At 51.1% G+C, this 20,518-nt stretch overlaps 2 protein-coding genes across 2 annotated transcripts; one reads left to right on the forward strand and one right to left on the reverse strand.

The window, feature by feature from the left end:
* Window positions 1-5,523: 5,523 nt before the first annotated feature.
* On the reverse strand, window positions 5,524-19,593 carry PTGES (prostaglandin E synthase). The gene is made up of 3 exons (XM_007194514.2): window positions 19,289-19,593; window positions 15,853-15,935; window positions 5,524-6,098 (listed from the first exon to the last, which is right to left on the reverse strand). The coding sequence occupies exons 1-3, from the start codon at window positions 19,415-19,417 to the stop codon at window positions 5,849-5,851; spliced, it is 462 nt and encodes a 153-aa protein (XP_007194576.1). The 5' UTR covers window positions 19,418-19,593; the 3' UTR covers window positions 5,524-5,848.
* LOC130708320 (short coiled-coil protein) lies at window positions 9,512-11,344 on the forward strand. Its single transcript, XM_057547655.1, has one exon. The coding sequence runs from the start codon at window positions 9,640-9,642 to the stop codon at window positions 9,886-9,888; it is 249 nt and encodes an 82-aa protein (XP_057403638.1). The 5' UTR covers window positions 9,512-9,639; the 3' UTR covers window positions 9,889-11,344.
* Window positions 19,594-20,518: the final 925 nt, after the last annotated feature.

Below are 20,518 nucleotides of genomic sequence, written 5' to 3' on the forward strand. Positions count from 1 at the left end.
TGCCACAGCTACTGAAGCCCATGTGCCTAGAGCCCGTGCTGTGCAACAAGAAAAGCCACTGCAATGAGAAGCCCGCGCACCGCAATGAAGAGCAGTCCCCTCTCGCCACAACTAGAGAAAGTCCGTGCGCAGCAACGAAGACCCAAGGCAGCCAAAAATAAAAATAAATAAAAAAACAACAAAAAACACAGCCTTGATCATGTCCCTCTCCTGCCTAAAGCCTTCTGGGGCTCCCCAAGGCCCTCCAAACAAAGTACCATCACCCAGGCCAGGTGTTTGAGGTCCCAGCATCCAGCCCTGCTCTCTCTGTCCACCTTAAACCCGCCTTGTCTCCTACTCCAGATTATTCAGACAATCCTGACAACTCAGTCCCCTCCTCCTACTGTCCCCCTGCAGCAACATCCTGCCCACCCAGCCCCGCTCTGCCAGTGAAAATGTATTCCCCAGAGGGTTACAATGTAGTGTCAGCTTTTTTTAAAAAGCAAGTTAAACTCTCGACAGAAGATGCATTGGCATGTCTGGGGAGATGTGTGTCGTTTGAAAAAGAATAATTCAATGTTGTAATTTTATATTTGGAAAATGAAAAGAAAAACCTTATTATTTTCATAATTCAAACTTTAAAAAGTGAAGCTACTCAACATGTTCTTGGCGGGCACAGATACCAAGAGAAGCGACCACTGTCTCATGGGTGGTCACACGGCAGGATCTCCAGGGAGGAGAGGTAATATATAAAATATAAATATCATATATTTAATATGCATAGATATATACATATTATGTATATTGCATATAATTTGTATGTGTATTTAATATGCATAGTTTAAAAATCTGGAAAGTCATAAACCATAGCGTGAACAGTTGTTTTCTCAGGAATGTGGGATTGTGGGTGGTCTCTATTCTTTATATACACACTTGTAAATTTCCCTACTTGGGTTCTAAAATTTGACAAAACTTTTTAGAACTCTATCCAAATTGGAACCATCTTTTTGGAGAACAGTATATACCACAAGTCTTAAAAACAGTCATGCCTCTTGGCCCAGTAATTTTACTTCTAGTAACGTACCTGAAAATAATAGATCTGCACTGAGATTTATGTACAAAGGTGCTCATGAAAGCATTGCTTATGCTGATGCAGCCCGGAAAATTAATTATCCAACAATAAGGGCAGATTAAATAAATGATGAGGGTATCCGGGATGATGGAGTGCCAGGGAGCTGTTAAAATTCATGATATTGACCATCGAAAGCCCTGGGAGGAAGTGCAGATGTATTGTTAGGGAAAATCTCAAGTGATGATAAAAAGGCCAGGCTGTGAGCCCCTGAGCACAGATGCCACCCACGTCTGTGACACACTGACAACATCTCCCCAAAGCCAAAAACCCTCGATCCATATTTTTTGTTGTGGAATTCCATCCTGGATAGAAAGAGCTCGGAATCCCTATCTCTACACTATGTGTACACACACACACACACACACACACACACACATTCATTTTACACATCATTCATTCACTTAATAGAAACGCCTTAGAAGCCAGATGCTCTTCCAAGACCTGGGGACACAGGCACGGCAAGGAATAACACAGACCCAAATCCCCGTCCCCCTGGAGTGCACATTCTAGAGGGAGAGATGGACAATGAAGAAGGTGGCAGGAAGATGGTGCGGGAAGATGGCGCGGGGCCTTGCCAGCCTCCTCCAAGTAGGGGGAAGCCACCAGAGGACTGGCACACAGAAGCCTCTGGCCCTGGGTGGGGAGTGGACGGTGGGGGCCAAGGGTGGATGGTGGATGCAGGTATCCAGTTGGGAGCTGTTGCAGTGACCCGGAGCGTGACCAGGGCAACAACTGTGTGGTGAGAATACAGGAAGTTTTTATTTTCTTCTTTGAGCTTTTCTGTAGTTTCTAAACCTTTGATAGTGACCATTACTTGTGAGTACCTGTAATTAACAGTTTAAAATCTCATCGACCTTTCAGCTTCCAACTAATTCCCTCTCCAGGGAATCCTGCCTGGATTCCCAGCCACCCGGACAGACACCCCTCTTCTGTGACTGCCCAAGGCCCAGCCCACCTGGAATAAGAAGGGGTCTGTCTTTCCGCCCTAGCCAGCCTGGAAGCCCATTCCTGAGGCCAATGGCCTCCCAGGGACACACACAGAAACCCCAGGAGCCCTTAATTCTGTGGGAATTAAGGGGGTCCCCAGGTTCTGTCCCTGCCTCCAGGACTGAAAACCAGGCTCCTTTGTCCTCTCATCTTTGCCTCTTCCTCCAAGTCTGTCACGTACCAGGGAGGCTCTTGGAAGCCTGGAGCCAAGGAAACCATTAAACGAGGGAGCCCCAGTGGTTCCCCAGAGGGGCCCTCATAGGAGACTGGAGAGCCCAGGTGGATAGGGCATACCAGCCATCACCTGTCTTGGGCTTCCTCCTTAGAAGTGTGTGTACTCAGGACTTCCCTGGTGGCGCAGTGGTTAAGAATCCGCCTGCCAATGCAGTGGACAGGGGTTCGAGCCCTGATCCGGGAAGATCCCACATGCTGCGGAGCAACTAAGCCCGTGAGCCACAACTACTGAGCCCGCGTGCCACAACTACTGAGGCCCAGGTGCCTAGAGCCCGTGCTCTTCAATAAGAGAAGCCACCACAATGAGAAGCCCGCGCACAACAACAAAGAGTAGCTCCCACTCGCCGCAACTAGAGAAAGCCCGCGTGTGGCAACGAAGACCCAACGCAGCCATAAACAAATAAAATTTATTAAAAAAAAGAAGTGTGTGTACTCGGGTAGGGGTGAAAGGTTCTGTAGCATTAGACCAAATTGGCAACATTTTGAGGAGAGGGCCCCTAACTCGCAGACCAGGGCCCTGACCCTGGGGTCTGCATGACACCCCAGGCTGGCTCTGGGCTTTCCTGCTCACTCAGAGCCCAGGAGAAGATGCCCCCAGCCACCAGGCCCCAGTCAGGGGCAGCTCCGGTTTCCCAGGCCTGGGCTGGGCCCCAAAGTCCTTGCCTGCCCCCAGGGCTATGGTTCTGGGGCCCCCAGGCTGCTGCTCAGCACTGCCCTGCCCCCCAGCACTGCCCACACTTCGCACCACCCCCAGCCCAGGGTCAGGAGGAGGCAGCACAAGAGGGGGCCCGCATCTGGATGGCGTGCGATCCAGGCAAAGTCAGAGGAATTCACTGGTGCCTGAGGTCAACTCACTGGTGCCCAGGATGGCCTGGGGCGGGGTGGGGGTGGGGCTTCCGGCCAGGCCAGCCCACCGGCATCGTCTCACCTGCTGTGCTCACTTTGCCGCTGCCCAGGAAAGGGGCGCTGGCTTTCTTGGGCCTGGGTGTTCAGCCACAGGCACAGCTGCTCCGGGAAGCCACCCCAGCCCTTCCCCATCCTGGAGGGTTCCAGGTCTACCCTGGAAACATCGCCCGGCTCCTGCCGGCTCCCCTCCCTGCCGGCAGGCTGGGCCTGCCTCTCCCCGGCCCCCCAGAACCTGGAGGGGCAGCTGGGCACTGCCCGTGTCAGTTGGGGAACAAGAGCCACTGCCCAGCTGTCAACCTCACCATGCTGCCCTCCACGTGGCCTTCTCGGAAATCCTCTTAGGACACAGACTCAGGTCACTAATCCCTTGCCCACTCGTCCTCACCCTGGCTCTGAACCCACCCGACAAGACCCCAAGGCCTTGAATGAGCCCCTTTCCGCCCACCCCCCTTCCCCCACCCTCTCCCACACGCCCCCCTCCACTTCCCAGGCACAAGACCCCAGGGGGCTGAGCTCTGCTCGTCCTTCCTCAGCTTGATTGGACACCCCCCCCGAAAACCGGTCTGACTTACCCCCATGGCAGGCGAGCTGTCACCTCCCCTAGGAAGCCCTCCCCAGCAGGGGTTAGAGGCCCTCGCTGTGCTCCCACTGCCCAACCCCCCATTAGGGCACTGAGCACTTGGAGTTGTCACTGTCTGATGTCCTGCCGTCCCCCCACCCTGTTGCGGCTCAGCGTCTGAGGGGTCCCGGGGGACGGGGCAGGGAGTGAATGATGGGCCAGTGCACAAGGGGCTGCTGTCTCTGCAGTTCTGAGGAGCTGCCCCCTCCCTCGGTCCCAGGGTCACGTGGTCCCTGTGGGTATCGGATGCCCTCCTCACCCAGGTCTGAGCTGGGTCCTTTGCCCTCTCAGTCCCTCTTTCCCCAGAAGGGAAAATATTAAAATACAAGCACACATACTGGGTCTGCTCCTCTTTTACCACATCCCAGCTCAGGGATGTTGGGCAAGTTACAGCTCCTTCCTGAGCCTTACTTTCCTCATCAAAAAGCAGAAATACCTCCTTCTTGGGATGGAGGATCAAGTGGAAAAATAATTGTAACCAAGCTCAGCCGATGCTTAGCAAACAGCAGGCACTGAATACAGGGACGTGTGCTTTCTGTTTCCAGATGTGCAGCTGCAGCCCCAGAACAGAGGCTCATCTCACCACCAGGGAGCGATGTTACCCATCCCACCTCCTAGCACGGCCGGGCAGGGGGGCCGACTCGGATTTCTAGTGAGGCCTGGGGAGCCCTGGGTCCCCAGTGAGGCCCCCACCAGGCAGACCCATCAGTCCGCGGGGGCAGAAGCTCAGGGGCTGCAGGGCTGTGAGAGGAGGCCATGCCCAGGTGCGAGGGGGGCTTCCCTAGATCCTGGAGGAAAGGGGCAGCGCTGGGGAAGGGGTTTGGGGAAAGGCAGGACTTAACAATGGTTAGAGCAGTTTTGGGGAGCCAGACAGGCGGGGTTCAGAGCTGATCCCACGCTGCAGGGATTCCACCTTGAGCCTCGGTTTCCTCATCTGTAAAAATGGGGTTGACTGACCATCTTACTGGCCCACGGCAGGAGGTGGGAGGGTGTCTCCCAGCAGCCTGCTTGCTTTCTGCATGATTCAGCGCCCTCGTCTGGGTGGGTTTGTGTGTTTGCCAGAGACTGTGTCTTGTCAGTTTCTCCCCAGACACAGACCCGCAAAAGTGTCTGGCGAGCCGGATCCCCAGCCAGCCTGGGCGGTGGTGGATGCCAGGATCCAGCAGCCAAGGGGCCAAGCTGGTCAGACACTCCATTAATGACTAAAGCCACACACTCTTAGAGCACGAGTCCAGGAGAGACACATGATTCCCCGCAGGGGTGCACATTTGTGGTTTTCAAGCCTCGCAAATACCGATGGAGTCAAAATTTCCTTTTAGCAGTTGGTCCTTCAAAGCCCATTGTCCTTGAACGACAGCCCTTCGGAGCAACTAAAGCCTCGGGAAGAGAAGGCCGACCTTACTGTGGGCCCTTCCCACCGGCACCTGTGCCAAAGAGAGAAGGATCCAGCAAAGGAATGTGGCACAGGGAAGTGTCAACAGGGCGCAGAGGAGCACAACCCTTCCCCCACCGTGAGAGAAACTCCCACCCTGCTGGTCCTGGGCCCTCCCCTAGAGGGAACTGGCAGTGGGCCCCAGGCCCGGCCATTGCTGAGACTCACAGGAACTTTCTAAAAATGCAGATGCCCAGGCTCCCCTCTAGACCAGCTAAACCAGAATCTCTGGGGTGGAGGTGAGAAGTCTTTATTTATTACAGCCCTGGATCCAGAGGGTCGTTAGGTTCAGAAACCTGAACTGAGTCTCTGCTCACCCTTCCCAGACTTGGGGAGGAAGAGGGAGGGATATTTTTCCTGCTCTGTTCTTTAAGTGGAAGGATTTTCTATCAGTCGTGACAACCGGTCTCCAAACAGTTCCAATCGGTGGCTTCACCCAGGAATCCAGCTGGTTGCCAGGAAACCAGGCCCCTGGGCCTATCACAATCTCAGAGGGGCACCTGGTCTCCCGGTGGCTCGTGGCCAGGGGTCTGGCGGCCGAGGAGGTGTCAGCGGCTGGTCACAGGTGGCGAGCTGCTTCCCAGACAATCTGCAGGGCCATGGAGGCGCAGGGGAGCTGGGCCAGGGTGTAGGCCAGAGAGCGGGTGGGCGCCCGCAGCTTCCCCAGGTAGGCCACGGTGTGCACCATGCGGCCCAGGAAGACGACCAGGAAGTGCATCCAGGCAACGAAGGGGTCAGGCCCCAAGAAGGAGTAGACGAAGCCCAGGAACAGGAAGGGGTAGATGGTCTCCATGTCATTCCGGTGGGCTCTGGGAAGGCAAGGGGGTGCAGTCAGCCAGGAGTCAGCTTTGAGAATGTCCTGGAAGCTGAGACCCTCCGCCCCGAAAGGCCCCAAACCCCTGGGGACCATCTCGGGGCTGCCAGACTCACGTCCATCATGGCCAAGACAAGGAGATACCCCAGAGGCAGGGGCGACGGTGACTCCAAGCTTGTGCCTGTGAGCAGCTCAGAAGGTGAAGCCCTGTCAGCAGACCGGGAGCCACGAAGGGCTGCTGGTTGGTTTTCTCACCAACCCCAGGGCTCGCCAAGACGCAGCCCCCGCCATGGTCTCCCCTATCTTCCCCTCTGGCCTTGGACACCAGGCAGGAAAAGTGGGGCTCAGTGGGGTTGAGTGAGAGCTGGGGTGGAGCCTAGGTCTGCCTCCAGCCCCTGCTCTTTTATTTATTTTTTTAAATTTTGGCCATGCCACGCAGCTTGCGGGATCTCAGTTCCCTGACCAGGAATTGAACCCCGGCCACAGTAGTGAAAGCGCCAAACCCTAACCACTAGACCACCAGGAAACTCCCCGGCCCGTGCTCTTTACCACTAAGGCAGGGCTTTTCTGAGGCCGTCCTCCTTCCAAATGCAGGTTCCTGGGCCCTCCCCAGCGGGATGGGCTAAGAACATGCATCTGAAATCCACGCCTGGCTCTGTCTTATTCTGCCCCTGAATCTAAGCAAACCCTTCCTCCTCTCAGGGGTAATAAGAACTTGCAGTCACTGGAGCCAGCCAATCGCCGGACAGCAGCGAAGCTCTGTTTCATCCGCGCTATCCTGCTTCTTTCTTTGTTTAAAATAATCAGGTGTGTGAGTATATGTGGTGGTGGTGGGGAGGGGCGGCTGTGTATAACCCTGCCATAAAAAAATGACCAACAAAGAAAACTCATCCACTTCTGCTAAGAGTTGGTTCACATTTTCCATGACTCCTGCTAATGGGCAGCTTCCTCTGTGGAGGGTGGGGAGGTCAAGCCCCATAAATTAGAGACTGAGCAAATGACCAAAGCCAGAGATGGCATGTTGGAGGCGCAAATAAACAGGAACGCAGTTCCTGGGCCATGACCTCCCCCAAGGACAGGCCACATGTGTGAGGCACGGGGACGCTTCTAGAACTGAAGTCCCTTCTCCAAGCCTTCCAGCTGGAGTGCATTTCACCAACGCTGCACCAACGGACCAAGCCCAGCCCAGCAGCAGCCCCTGTGTGGGGACCTGCCACGGAGTCCTCCCCTTCTCTGCCACTTGCAAGGACCTCAGGCGAGGGCCAGGGTATGCGGATGCTAGGAATGGGGCAGGGCAGAGAGGAAGAGCACTCAGCAACCCAGGGCTGCAGGGGTCTCTGTGGCATGACTAGGGTGGGTGTAGTCAGAGAAGGAGACGTTGTACTGAAGCCTGAATGATGAGGGGCCATCTGTGCAGGGGAAGAACTCTCCAGGGAGAAGGATGGGCATGTGCAAAGGCCCTGAGGTGGGAATGAGCATTGCGTGTTCGAGGCTCAGAAAAGTGACCCATGTGGCTGGAGTGTGGCACATAAGAGGGAGTGAGACAGGATAAGACGGGGAGAGGGGCCTCATGAAGCAGGGTAAGGGGTCTGGAATTCAATCTGAGTGTACAAAAGCTCCCGTAAACCCAGCAGGGCCTGGATCTTAGGTCAAACTCAGGACACAGCAGTTGATGTCTCTGTCCCCATATCCTGGAGCCAACATGAGTCTTCCTTCTCCTTTATCCCCAGAGCTTGACCTTGGGACCCAGCCCCAGGGAAAGCAAGTCTACAGCAGGGCAGGTCTCACCAGCTGGGGGAAATACTGCTGGATGACCATGTGAGAGAAGCAGGCCCTGGCCGGATCTTGGCTACAGGGATGAAGAGGGGGAACCTGAGGACTGGGGCCATTTCAATTCCTCAATCGAGCAAGTCCCTTACCTTACTGGGGAAGAGGCAGCAACTGTTGCTCTAAAACCACCCCATGCTATGGAGATAAATCTGTGTACACCAACATCCCCTAACATGCTATGAGACAGACACCTTGGAAAACCTATTTTACGTTAAGTCAGTGTGTCCTAGAACGTGGTCTTCCTCCCACAGGTTGACTCATATGAGATCGTGCCAGCTGGGAGTATTTTTGTCATGTTGTATATTTCTCGGAAAGTTTCAGGAAAAGCATAACTAGTACGTGAAACCCATTCAATGAGACACTTCTCCTTAAAGTATGTATTTACATTCTAAGAGTGAGTCGCTTTTTAGAAAGCTGTTAAGAGGATCGTTGGCCAAACCCCAAAGCACAGGTGAGGGAAAGAAGTCGGGGGACACCAGGCAGAGAGGAGGAGTAAAGATGCGAGGGGCAGCCCCACCTCCAGGCTCCAGCCACTGGGACTACAGGATTCAGAGGTCACCTTTGAGGGAGGACAGGTGGCTGGGAGCTGAGAAAGCCCCTCAGCCCCTGGGGTGCCCAGTCCCCACCCCCAGTACATTGAAAACCACAGTGGGGCCCCCACGAAGCCACAAGTGGTGCCGAGGACAGGCATGATGCCAAGAAAACTCATTCCTCTCCTCCCCCCCCATCCCTACCCCAGGATCTGAATCGAGAGACATGGAGAGAGTCACGTACCAGAGAGATGCTTGGGCAAAATGTGTCATTCCACTAACAACCAGTTTTTTTAAGGTAAAAGCTACTCAGAGCAAATTCCCGCTAGACTGGACTTGCATGGCTCCCTGCAGCATTAGGCCTGCCTCTCCCGTCAACAGACACTGCAACACCGGCTGCATTTTACTGCATCAGGTGACAGGAGTGCGGAGAGAGCCCTACGGTTCCCCCCAGGCCTCCTGGGCAGGGACAGCTGCTGGCTAGCTCTCTCCTCTTCCCTCACCAGGCTCTCCATCTGCACAGGTGATTTCCTTGAATTCAGGTTTGATATGAGGTGAAGCCTGCTTAGTTTTAAAGGCAGGTTATAAAATAGAGTTAAACCGCGTTCTTGAAAGGAGAGCAGAGCCCATATCAGATGGCCTGGGCTCAATGGCAGCTTAGCCGTCACGAGCGACATGGCCTTGGCAAACCTGCTTCTTCCTCTATAGATGCTAGTGCTGCCCTTGGAAGCCTACTGGGAGGCAGAGCGGGTTGGTTCCTATAAAGTGCTTAGAACACTGCCTGGCACTGAGTAGCTTTGCCCCAATTTAGCTGCCATCTTCTTTGTCGTCGTCACCATCACCACCAGCCCCGTCCTGGACATGATTGTTAAAGCTAATTTCAGCTCTTGGTTTTGCCAGACTCCCAGCGCCCTCAGACGCCCAGGCCAAATTAATAAACATTTTATGGTGCGAGGCTAGCAGCCTCGCACCTCCCCAAGGTTGCTCGTTAGACCCCTGGCCTCGGGCAAGTCTCTGTCTCTGGACCTCTGTTCACCATCCACAAAATAATGTTTGGGGCCAGTTGGTCCGAGTGTCCAGGCCTGAGGTATCCTCCCGATCCCTCCCCCTGCCGGTGCCTCAAACGACCATTCATCAAGAATTTTGTATCCAAGGCCCAAAAGTTTGTTACCGAAGATGATGAATGCTGACATGGATGCAGTTGATGCTGAAAATCAGGTGGAACTGGAGGAGAAAACACGACTTATTAATCAAGTGTTGGAACTCCAACACACCCTTGAAGATCTCTCTGCAAGAGTAGATGCAGTTAAGGAAGAAAATCTGAAGCTAAAATCAGAAAACCAAGTTCTTGGACAATATATAGAAAACCTCATGTCAGCTTCTAGTGTTTTTCAAACAACTGACACAAAAAGCAAAAGAAAATAAGGGATTGATATCCCTTATGTCTTATGGAATTGCTGCTGATCTTTTTTTCTTTAAAACTTGGATAGATTCCAAAAGTTATAGTACTTTTGTTTGTGGCTTCACTGAGTATTTATGAAGATAGTGTCAGATCTAAGCAAAATTAAGAGCATAACAGACTTCCATGAGTTTGTGTATTATGTTAGTCTATGAAAATGTGCAAAGGTATTGTAGAGACTTTATAATTAGAAATGCATATATTTATGAAACTTGAAAATGAATGTTATATCAAATTTGCTTTTATAGGTTTAGCATTGTCTTTTATTATAGGCATAGTTAGAGATACAAGAAAATAACCACCGTGTTGTGAAAAAGTGACCAAAATCACGTACTGAATGCACAGCTTTATATACCCTGTCCACCATCGTGTGCCTCTTCTCCATTTGCTTTCTTCCCATTTTCCTTCCCCTAAGGAAAAAATTGGTTTCACATTTGTAAAAAGTAATTTCAGTAGTTAATCATCTAAGAGAGTAGCCCGAATTCTGTTGAAACTTAACCAAAATAAGATACTTTCTCAGCTTAGGGCTTATTTGTTATATTTAGTAATAAGATAGGATAGTTGGTTTCTGTTTAATCAATTGAAAACGGGGGCTATAAAGATGAAGATTTTTCTTTGAAACTGAATTATCGTATTGGGAAGATTTGTTGTTAAAAACTTCCTTTGCACAGAATAATCCACTTGATACCTGAAAAGATGAGCTCTGGTTGTGTGTGTGTTTGAAACAGAAAATTTTGAGGAAAAATAGAAATAGGGTAGAAGTATTCAATACTTGGTAAGTACCTGTAACCAACTCCAAATGTTTTTACTCCAGATTTGTGTTATCTCTGGCACAGATTAGATTTGAGGGGGGAATATATAAGAAAATGGATTAAGTTTGGCTAACCTTATGTAAACCACACCTAGAAGGGAATAAAGTTTGGTCTCAGGTTTATTTGCAGTACCCAGATGATCAACTTCGCAAAGTCCCTTAAAAAGTGTATTAGTATCAGAATCACGAATAAAATGGGAGAGTTTTACATGTATACTAATTGATGCTTTCTCAGTATTTTATCTCACTACTTCTCCCAGAATTTTCTGTAAACCCAACTACTGGTTTGCAGAGTTTTAGTCATTTAACAGTTTTTTAAAATTTAGTTTGTACATTCCATTTGGTAAAGAAATCAGTATCACAAGTAATGTTAAAATATTAAATAGAAAAAGAGATCCACTAATATAGTTTATGGTTATTAAATTTAGGCTAATCATGGAAGAATCTTAATGTTTGTATTGGTGTTAAGATTTGATGACTTTAGCTGTATGAATATATAATAGTCATACTGCAAACATTTTGCATCCCTTTGTGACCTAATTTTTAAACATTTAAAACTGTGTTGCTATTATGCTTTGCTGTTTAATAAAAAGCTGTTTCAAAAAAAAAAATAATAATGTTTGGATGGGGTCTTAAAGGACTTCTAGGGCTGAGATTCTGTGACCCAATCTCCTGACAAACCAGTTCACTCAGATTAAGTCTCCACACCACACTCCAAATAATCAGAAATATCCCAAAGTTTGGGTGAAGTGTTTGCCTTCCTCCCTCGGGACCACTCAGAGACACACCCCCCCGCTGGCCCCACTGAAGTTGCATTCACATAAACTCAGAATGTGGCCCAAACATACATTGCCGGGAGACTTCGATAGGTATCACTAAAAGGACGTGCCTGGGTTTCATCATTTTCCTTGAAACCTGGTTCCTGACCTCTCCCAGAGCTGGGCTCACATTTGGGCTCCAGCCTGTGCTAATCTGCAAGGCAGATCTGTGCTCCAAGAACCGAGACCAAAGTGCTTTCCTGTTTGTGCAGAAGGCAGTCCTGGTTGCACTAAAACCTCTAGTCTAATATTTAACTCACTTTTGCTTCCAGGGCATCTCCTGTCAGGTTGCAGCCAGTTCTCCGGTAGCAGATGGCAGGATGTGTGATTCTCTGCACCCTCGAGGTTCCATGATGTTATGTAAAGTCAGGAGGAGCCCTGGGGCCCCAGGAACCCCCAGGTCTGGCATAGTAAGCCCCAGTAAATAACAGTACATGGAAGGTCACCAATAACACTCACCAAATGAATATAAGACATTATTAGCTAAGGGGTGCTCAAAAAGTGCTGAATTGGGCACTATTTACGATAGCCAGGTCATGGAAGCAACCTAAATGCCCATCGACAGATGAATGGATAAAGATGTGGTATATATATACAATGGAATCTTACTCAGCCATAAAAAGGAACGAAATTGGGTCATTTGTAGACACGTGGATGGATCTAGAGACTGTCATACAGAGTGAAGTAAGTCAGAAAGAGAAAAACAAACATCGTATATTAACGCATATATGTGGAACCTAGAAAAATGGTACAGATGAACCAGTCGGCAGGGCAGAAATAGAGACACAGATGTAGAGAACAAACGTATGGACACCAAGGGGGGAAAGCGGCAGGGGTCGGTGGTGGTGGTGGGATGAATTGGGAGATTGAGATTGACATATATACACTAATATGTATAAAATGGATAACTAATAAGAACCTGCTGTATAAAAAATAAATAAAATAAAATTCAGGGACTTCCCTGGTGGCGCAGTGGTTAAGAATCCACCCGCCAATGCAGGGGACATGGGTTCGAGCCCTGGTCTGGGAAGATCCCACATGCTGTGGAGCAACTAAGCCCGTGCGCGATAACTACTGAGCCCGCGCGCCGTAACTACTGAGCCCGTGCGCCTAGAGCCTGTGTTCTGCAACAAGAGAAGCCATCGCAATGAGAAGCCCACGCACCGCATCAAAGAGTAGCCCCCGCTCGCCGCAACTAGAGAAAGCCCACGCACAGCAACAAAGACCCAACACAGCCATAAATAAATAAATAGATAGATAGAATCTGCCTGCCAATGCAGGGGACACGGGTTCCAGCCCTGGTCTGGGAAGATCCCACATGCCGCGGAGCAGCTAAGCCCATGCACCACAACTACTGAGCCTGCGCTCTAGAGCCCACGAGCCACAACTACTGAGCCCGTGAGCCTAGAGCCCGTGCTCCGCAACAAGAGAAGCCACCGCAGTGAGAAGCCCGCGCACCGCAATGAAGAGTAGTCCCCGCTCACTGCAACTAGAGAAAGCCCGCACGCAGCAACGAGGACCCAATACAGCCAAAAAAAATAATGATAATAAATAAATAAATTAATTAATTAATTAAAAAAATAAAAGATAAGTGTTGAATTGGGGAATTCCCTGATGGTCCAGTGGTTAAGACTGGGGTGTTTTCACTGCCGGGGGGGCCCAGGTTTGATCCCTGGTTGGGGAACTAAGATCCCACAAGTTACGTGGTACAGTCAAAAAAAAAAAAGTGCTGAATTGAATTTCAGCTATTTGAGTATCAGCACTGTAGATGATGCGTCCTTTTGTTCAGAAATGAAAATTGTATTGGGTGGGTGGAGACATCGCAGCACCACACGGGTGTGTGGTCTCTCCCAGGCATGGCTGCAGCCAATAAAAATAAAGCGTTCATGACCCTATGTAACCACTCCTGTGCCACAGGTAACACAAGTTTTGCTACACAGACCTGTCACCCCTTGGGAGAAGCCAAACACTCCTCGGGGTGGCTGCTCTGAGCTGGCTTGGCAACCGGCTGCCCCTGCTACTCATCACATCCTTCTCCACCGCCCAGGAGAGTCATGCCAACCAGATGGCATGAGGGTCACCAGTATGGATTCATGTATGGGTGAGGCTTTTGTTCACCAAAGTACAACGAGTGCTTAGCACAGCAGCTAGCACATAGTCAGTGCTCGTTAAATGTTGAATGAACGGAGAGATGGATGGATGGACGGACCTCGTATGAAGGACTATATACTGTAGTTACATTAGAAAGGATGAAATAGCAATGAATTTCACTTTCTACATTACACATTTCTGTAATTTTTAAAAACCACAAGTACATGTTATTTTCAATGGCCAAGAAAAATAAAAGAATCTCTATTATTTATACTACTTGGTCCCACCCATTTCTGCCTGTGATTCATGGGAATGTGTCAAGAACTAGGTGAGGACTTGTGTCTGTCTCACTCCTGTCCAGCTACCCATCCTTCCCACACCCATCCCACTCCTGCTGACAACCCCCATCCCCTGGGAGTGCCTCCTCCTGGTTCTCCAGCCCATTGGTGTAAAACAGCAGAGAGGAAACTGCCAAAATACCCACCATTGAGACTGGCTACGTGAAATTAACATTTAGTCTCTGATGGAATTTTACACAGCCTTTTATTTATTGATTTTTTTAAAATTTTATTTATTTATTTATTTATTTATTTTTGGCTGTGTTGGGTCTTCGTTTCTGTGCGAGGGCTTTCTCCAGTTGTGGCAAGCGGGGACCACTCTTCATCACGGTGCGTGGGCCTCTCACTATCGTGGCCTCTCTTGTTGCGGAGCACAGGCTCCAGACGCGCAGGCTCAGTAGTTGTGGCTCACGGGCCTAGTTGCTCCATGGCATGTGGGATCTTCCCAGACCAGGGCTCAAACCCATGTCCCCTGCATTAGCAGGCAGATTCTCAACCACTGCGCCACCAGGGAAGCCCTATTTATTGATTGATTGATTGAACCTGGGCCACGTCAGTGAAAGCGCCAACCACTGCACCGCCAGGGAACTCCCTCTGCATCCCTTTTTAAGAATCACTTTTCGAGTAGTATTTACTGACATGGAAAGTGCTCATGAAATAATTAACTGAAAAAAATTCAGAACGCCCAGTTGGGTGTACAATGCACACCTAATGTTATGAAAAATATTTAGACAGACGACAAAGAGGAGATAGATGAACATGTTAACAGTGACTAGAATTGTGAGTGGTTTTCCCTTTTTTCCTCTATGTATTTTCAATATTAACCAAATTGTTTGCAATGAATAGTTCTGAGTTTTATAATAAGAAAAATTGCTTTTGATTGACTGGGGGATGCTAAGCATATGAAAAAATGTTCAACTTCACTCAGAAATGCAAAGTAGGGAATTCCCTGGCAGTCCAGTGGTTTGGACTCCGTGCTGTCACTGCTGAGGGCCTGAGTTCGATCCCTGGTCAGGGAACTAAAATCCCATAAGCTGCACAGCACAGCCAAAAAAAAAAAAAAAAAAGAAATGCAAAGTAAAACTGAAATGTGATGTACATTTTCACCCGTCATGTTGGCAAGGATCCATCCAAAAGTGGATACAGAGTTGGCAGGGTCAGAGACATATCTCACACACCAGCTGTGGGACTAGATTTGTGTACCATTTGACAGTATTTCTTACCATTTGATTGCAACCTGCAGTTTTGCTCAGACTGACGCACAAAGGAAAATGAAAGAAGTTTTGATGCACTCTGTTCATAACACAGAAAGACTTAGAACAGCCTAAATGCCATCGGAGGGTAAGTGGTTAGATCAGCTACAGACCATCTATTTAATAGAGAAATGGTGTAAATACTACAGTGCCGATGTAATGAACGAGGCCCCTCTATGGGCTGATATGAAACAATTTCTGTTATGTGAAAAAAGGACAGTATAAATCAGTGGGTAAAGCATGATCCTTTGGGGGTAAAAAGGAAAAAGCATAGCGCGTGTGTTGTAAATGCAGGAAAAGTGTCTCGGAGAAGATGCATAAGACATTGGTAACAGCACTGGCCCCTGGTGAGCAGATCTGGGCAGGACCTGCAGGTCAGAGGCGGGAGAGAGACTGAAATTGCACTGAATATCCTTTTCTAACTTTGTCATCCTGAGCCACGAGCACATATTACTTTTCCACGAGTAACCAGAAATTAAATTAATGAATAAATGAAAACAGTCTAAGAGGATCTGGAAGGCAGAAGACCTAGGCCCCCTGGGCATCCTCTAAGCCCCCGTGTTCAGAAGACGGCCTGAAAGGACAGGCCGTGATCAGGCTGAGGGCCAGTGGTACTTGCCTGAGACAACGTTCCACATCCGGGTCACTCCGGCAATACTGGAGGCCTCCGTGTCTCTGAGCATCCTCAGGGTTGGCAAAAGCCTGGAATACATCAGCTGAGAATTACTGTTCATGAGATGGACGGCCCAGTCGACTAGGTCCGCGGCGATGCAGGCACATACGTGTCCATTCACCAGCATCCATGAACTCTTACTGTGTGCGAAGTGCCGGGGACTCAGCGTGAACAAGATTGCTATGGACTAAATGTTTGGGTCCCTGCAAATTTCCTATGTTGAAGCCTAACCCCCAGTGTGATGCCTTTAAGGAGGCAGTTAGGTCATAAGGGTGGAGCTCTCTTGAATGAGATTAGCACTCTTATAAGAGACCCCAGAGAGCTGCCTTGCCCCTTTGCCATGTGAGGACACAGCAAGAAGATAGCCATCTATGGACCAGAAAGTAGGCCCTCATCAGACACCACATCTGCCGGTTCCTTGACCTTGGACTTCCCAGCTTCCAGAACTGTGAGAAATAAATTTTTGTTGCTGATAAGCCACCCAGTCTCTGGCATTTTGTTATATAGCAGCAGCCTGAAAAGACTAAGAAAAAGGCCCTCCTATCTCTGCTCTTGCAAAGCTCACAGTGTAATGAGGGAATTGCCAATGAACCAGGGAAAACCAGGTGGTGAGTGTTAAGAAACAGAAGACTGGGTTTGCTTTGAGAATGTTCACAGGAGACCCAACCAAGGCTGGGGATCAGAGAAGGCTTCTCTGAGGCAGTGACAGTAAAGCTGAGGCTTGAAGGATGCATCAACATTAACCAGAAGAAGGGAGGGTTATAGCAATAGCATACGGAACAGCATGTGCAAAGGCCCTGGGGTCAGAAGAAGAGCATGTATAAAGAATGAAAAACCAGCATGGCTGGAGCATAGACAGCAAGGGACAAAGTTCCAAGATAAAGTTGCAGGGGTCAGCAGGGGTCCTGGAGGCAGGACCCCAAGAATTTAAACTTTGAACTAAGAGCAATGAGACGGTCTTGACAGGTCCCGGTGAGAAACTCAGCTCCACATGGACTAACTGCAGGTTTCTGAACTTCCCTGGGTCTCAGCTTCCTCATCTGTGAATTCCAGATCAAAGGAGGTGCATCTACCACACGAAGAGCAAGGGAGAGAAGTGGAGACGCCCCAGCACAGCGCCAGGAGGGCGCTCGCTCGGTGAATTGTCAGTGCAGAACAGGGACTTGAGGTCACACTCAGGTCATTGAGGGTCACACCCGTGGCTCTTGCTCTACTGTTCCCTGCGGGCATCCAGCCAGCCAGCCCCACCAACCCCACAGCAAACCTGAATCTCTGAGGCACGTTTTCTAAATTGCAGATCCTGCTGCTTCTGATTCATGAGCCCTTGAGATATCTGTTCCCAAGCACTGGAGTTTTTTTTGTCCTGCCTGGTGGGTCTGCCCCTGCTTCAGCCCAGAGGTGAATGCAACGCCTGTCACGATCAGGATTCCCCAATGCCCAGAATTCTTCTTTGCTGGCCCTTAAGTCATGGAATCACCAATTCTGATGGCCCTGCAGAGCCCGTGGGCCTGTGACACCTTTCACAGGGGCTCGGCATTCAGTGGGCAGCTGTCTTGGGTGGCCACAGTCCATGGGCTTGCTCACCCCTGAAGACAGCACGAATACAAGTTGGCCTGGCCAGGAGCCAGCAGCAGTGCAGACGGGATAAAGCCCCAGCGTCAGAAGCATAAGCACTGCCTCTAGCTGGGGCCAGGGTCAGGCCTCGGGATGCACTCCCACCAAGAGATCTATGGCCTGTCACGTTAATTCCAATTGTTAATAAGTAATGAAGACTAACACTGGTGGGGCATTTGCTCCGTGCCAGGCGCTGTAGTCTCCTGGCACTGCTGTGACCATCCTCAGTTTACAAACGACGATGTCAAGCTCTCAGACTCGCCCACGGTCCCGAGGCTAATGGGTGGAGGAGCCAGAGCCTGGCATCCATCACCTTCCCATGGTGTAGCTCCCCCAGCTCCTCCCTGACTGACTGAATGAGAGGGAAATTTGTAGTGTAGGGAGAACCTGAGACAGCCCAAGGGGAGGTTTCCTTCTGCCACTCCCTCCTGACCCGGCAGACAGGTACCCCAACAGGTTTGCCTCTTCCTTCCCTAATTCACATTAAAAGAAATGCTCTGGGCCCTGCACGGCCCTGATGAGAACACCATCCCCGCCATGGCAGGGTGTGGGCTCCGGAGCTGGGCACCTGGGTTCAAACCCTGCTGTGTGGCCTTCACAAGAGATGTCTCCTCTCTGAGTTCAGGTTCCTCAACTGGATGACAAGCTGAATACGCCCCACCCCGACTCCCACCCCACCCCCGCCCCGGGCGGTGGTGGGGATTAAATGCTCCATGGAAGGACTCAGGGGGTGAACGGGGCTGTCGCCGCTTGGTGCCTGTATCTTGCATCCCAGGATGGGCCAGGGCAGGGAGAAGTCAGCAAGATCCGTGTGCCTCTGCTTTGGGAATTCTTTCACCTGGGGAGCTGCCCTGCCTTCAGTCCTGCCCGTACCTGCTGAGTCCTGCTGCTGAGCAACTTTCCTCTCCCCAGTGTCCACCCCCCGGCATGGCACGATGTGGGAGCCGGCCTTGCCTTGCCTTGCCTTGGAACTGGACAAAGGGGCACGGTTGGAAACAACTCCTCTCTGAAATACCTGGGGGGACAATCAGCGGTACCCCTGGGCTTCTCTATGTCTAACAGGACTGCTGCTGCAGTTTTCCTGGCTCTGGCTGCCCCGCGGGCTAGCGGCCGCCCTGGAACCGGTCCACCCGCCCCCCTGCTCCACCCCCCCGTCCGCCCCCACCGGCCCAGATCTTGGCGTCTTTATTGCTGTTTTGGCTCCAGGACTCGGATTGGCGGATCGCTGGGGGAAATTCCTCCCCGAGAATTTCAGTGCAGTCTGGTTGAGACCTGGCCTCTGGAGGGAGGCTGCGGTGGGTTTGGGAGCGACCTTGCCGGGCCAGTTGGGAATTTCCACTTAAAGGTTTCTCTGGGCTCCTGTTCTGCCGGTTGCCACCCCACCCAAACATCAGATCTCCGGTGCAGGAAGCCGCCAGGTCGGACGGAGGCTGAATGCTGCCTCACTCCACCCTCTGGGACCTGCTTCTCTCTGAGCCGCCGGCAGAGCTCAGTGGGACTCGCGGAGTCTTGCTGTGCCGAGAACTCACCTGGTGGCACGGCAAATGGTAAATGCTCTTAAAACAGGAAAAGGAGGTGCGGGCCCCGCTGAAACCAAGGGCCGCAGAGAAGCCATCCCAAAGGGCTTGGGAGGAGGCACCTGGTCCCGAGCCCGCTCGCTCAAACTCTGGCCCCGAAAACATCTGGGCCAAGAGTCCCGTCCCCAACCTTCCCGGCGGCGGGAGAAGGGAGCGCACGCGGGGCTGGGGTCCCCGAGGGCGGCAAGTACCTTCTTCCGAAGCCTCACTTGGCCCGTGATGATGGCCACCACGTACATCTTGATGACCAGCAGCGTGCTGCAGAGCAGGAAGGCCGGGAGCACTCGGCCGCTCATCAGCTCCAGGCCGGGGGGAGGCATCTCGGCGGTGGCAGCAGCGGCGGCAGCTCCGGGAAAGACAGCGAGCGGCTGCGAGCTCGGGCGCGTGGCTCCTTCTCCGAGTGCAGGGAGGGGCGGGGAGAGCGCGCGGGAGGCTTGTCTGCGTTCGGCACCCGCCCACCTCCCAGCAGCCGCAACTTCTGCCCCCAGATGCTGGGAGAAGCAGAGAGCCAGGGGGGGGGTCCCGATCGGGCCCCTGGCCCCGCCCCACCCTTCCCTGACAAATCCTTAAACACTTTCTAATCAGTTTCCTCAATCTGTAAAGGGGGGTGGGGTGTATGGCAGTGCCTGTCTTCAGGACGTGCAACAAAGCCAGGAGCCTGGCAGGACCTCCACAGGTGGCAGAGTCACTGATCTGTGGCCACGGCCCTGAGGGTCAGGGTGTGAGAACCAAGCTATCTGTCCCCACATTCAGCCTGGACACTTGAGCCACAGCCAGACCTGCACTGATGTGACTTTGCTGAATACTGCTCCTCCCCCCCACAGAAAGATGTCTACATCCCGATCTCCAGGGCCTGTGAATATGTTACAGAACATGGCAAAGGGCCTTTGCAAGGACTAAGTAAAGGTCTTAAAATGGAGAGATTATCCTGGATTCTCTGTGAATGCAGTTGAATCAGAAGGGTCCTCCTAAGAGAGAGGCGGTAGAATTAGGGGGAGAAAAGATGTGAAGACAGCAGAGGTCAGAGAGGAGAGAAGATGCTACACTGCTAGCCTTGAAGGTGAAAGGAAGGTGCACCAGAAAACGCAGGTGGCCTCTAGGAGCTGGACAAGACAAGGAGGCAAGTTCTCCCCCGGAACCAGCCTTGTGGATACCTCGACTTCAGCCCACTGAAATTGATTTCGGACTTCTGGCCTCCAGAACTGTGAGATAGCAGATGTGTGTTGTTTTATGCCACTAAATTTGTGTTAATTTGTTACAGCAACTGTAGGAAACCAGCACAGTGATCTACTGCCTTTTTTAGTATCACTTTACTTTTCCAGGAGACTCCCAGGCAAATGGTTTCATTGTTCATTACAGGAACTTCCCAAAAGAGCCAACTCTTCAATAGAAAGCATCAACGGCTTGTGATCATTTTGAAT

This window comes from Balaenoptera acutorostrata, chromosome 6 (assembly GCF_949987535.1).
Source record: "Balaenoptera acutorostrata chromosome 6, mBalAcu1.1, whole genome shotgun sequence".
In the NCBI taxonomy this organism is placed as follows: domain Eukaryota; kingdom Metazoa; phylum Chordata; class Mammalia; order Artiodactyla; family Balaenopteridae; genus Balaenoptera; species Balaenoptera acutorostrata.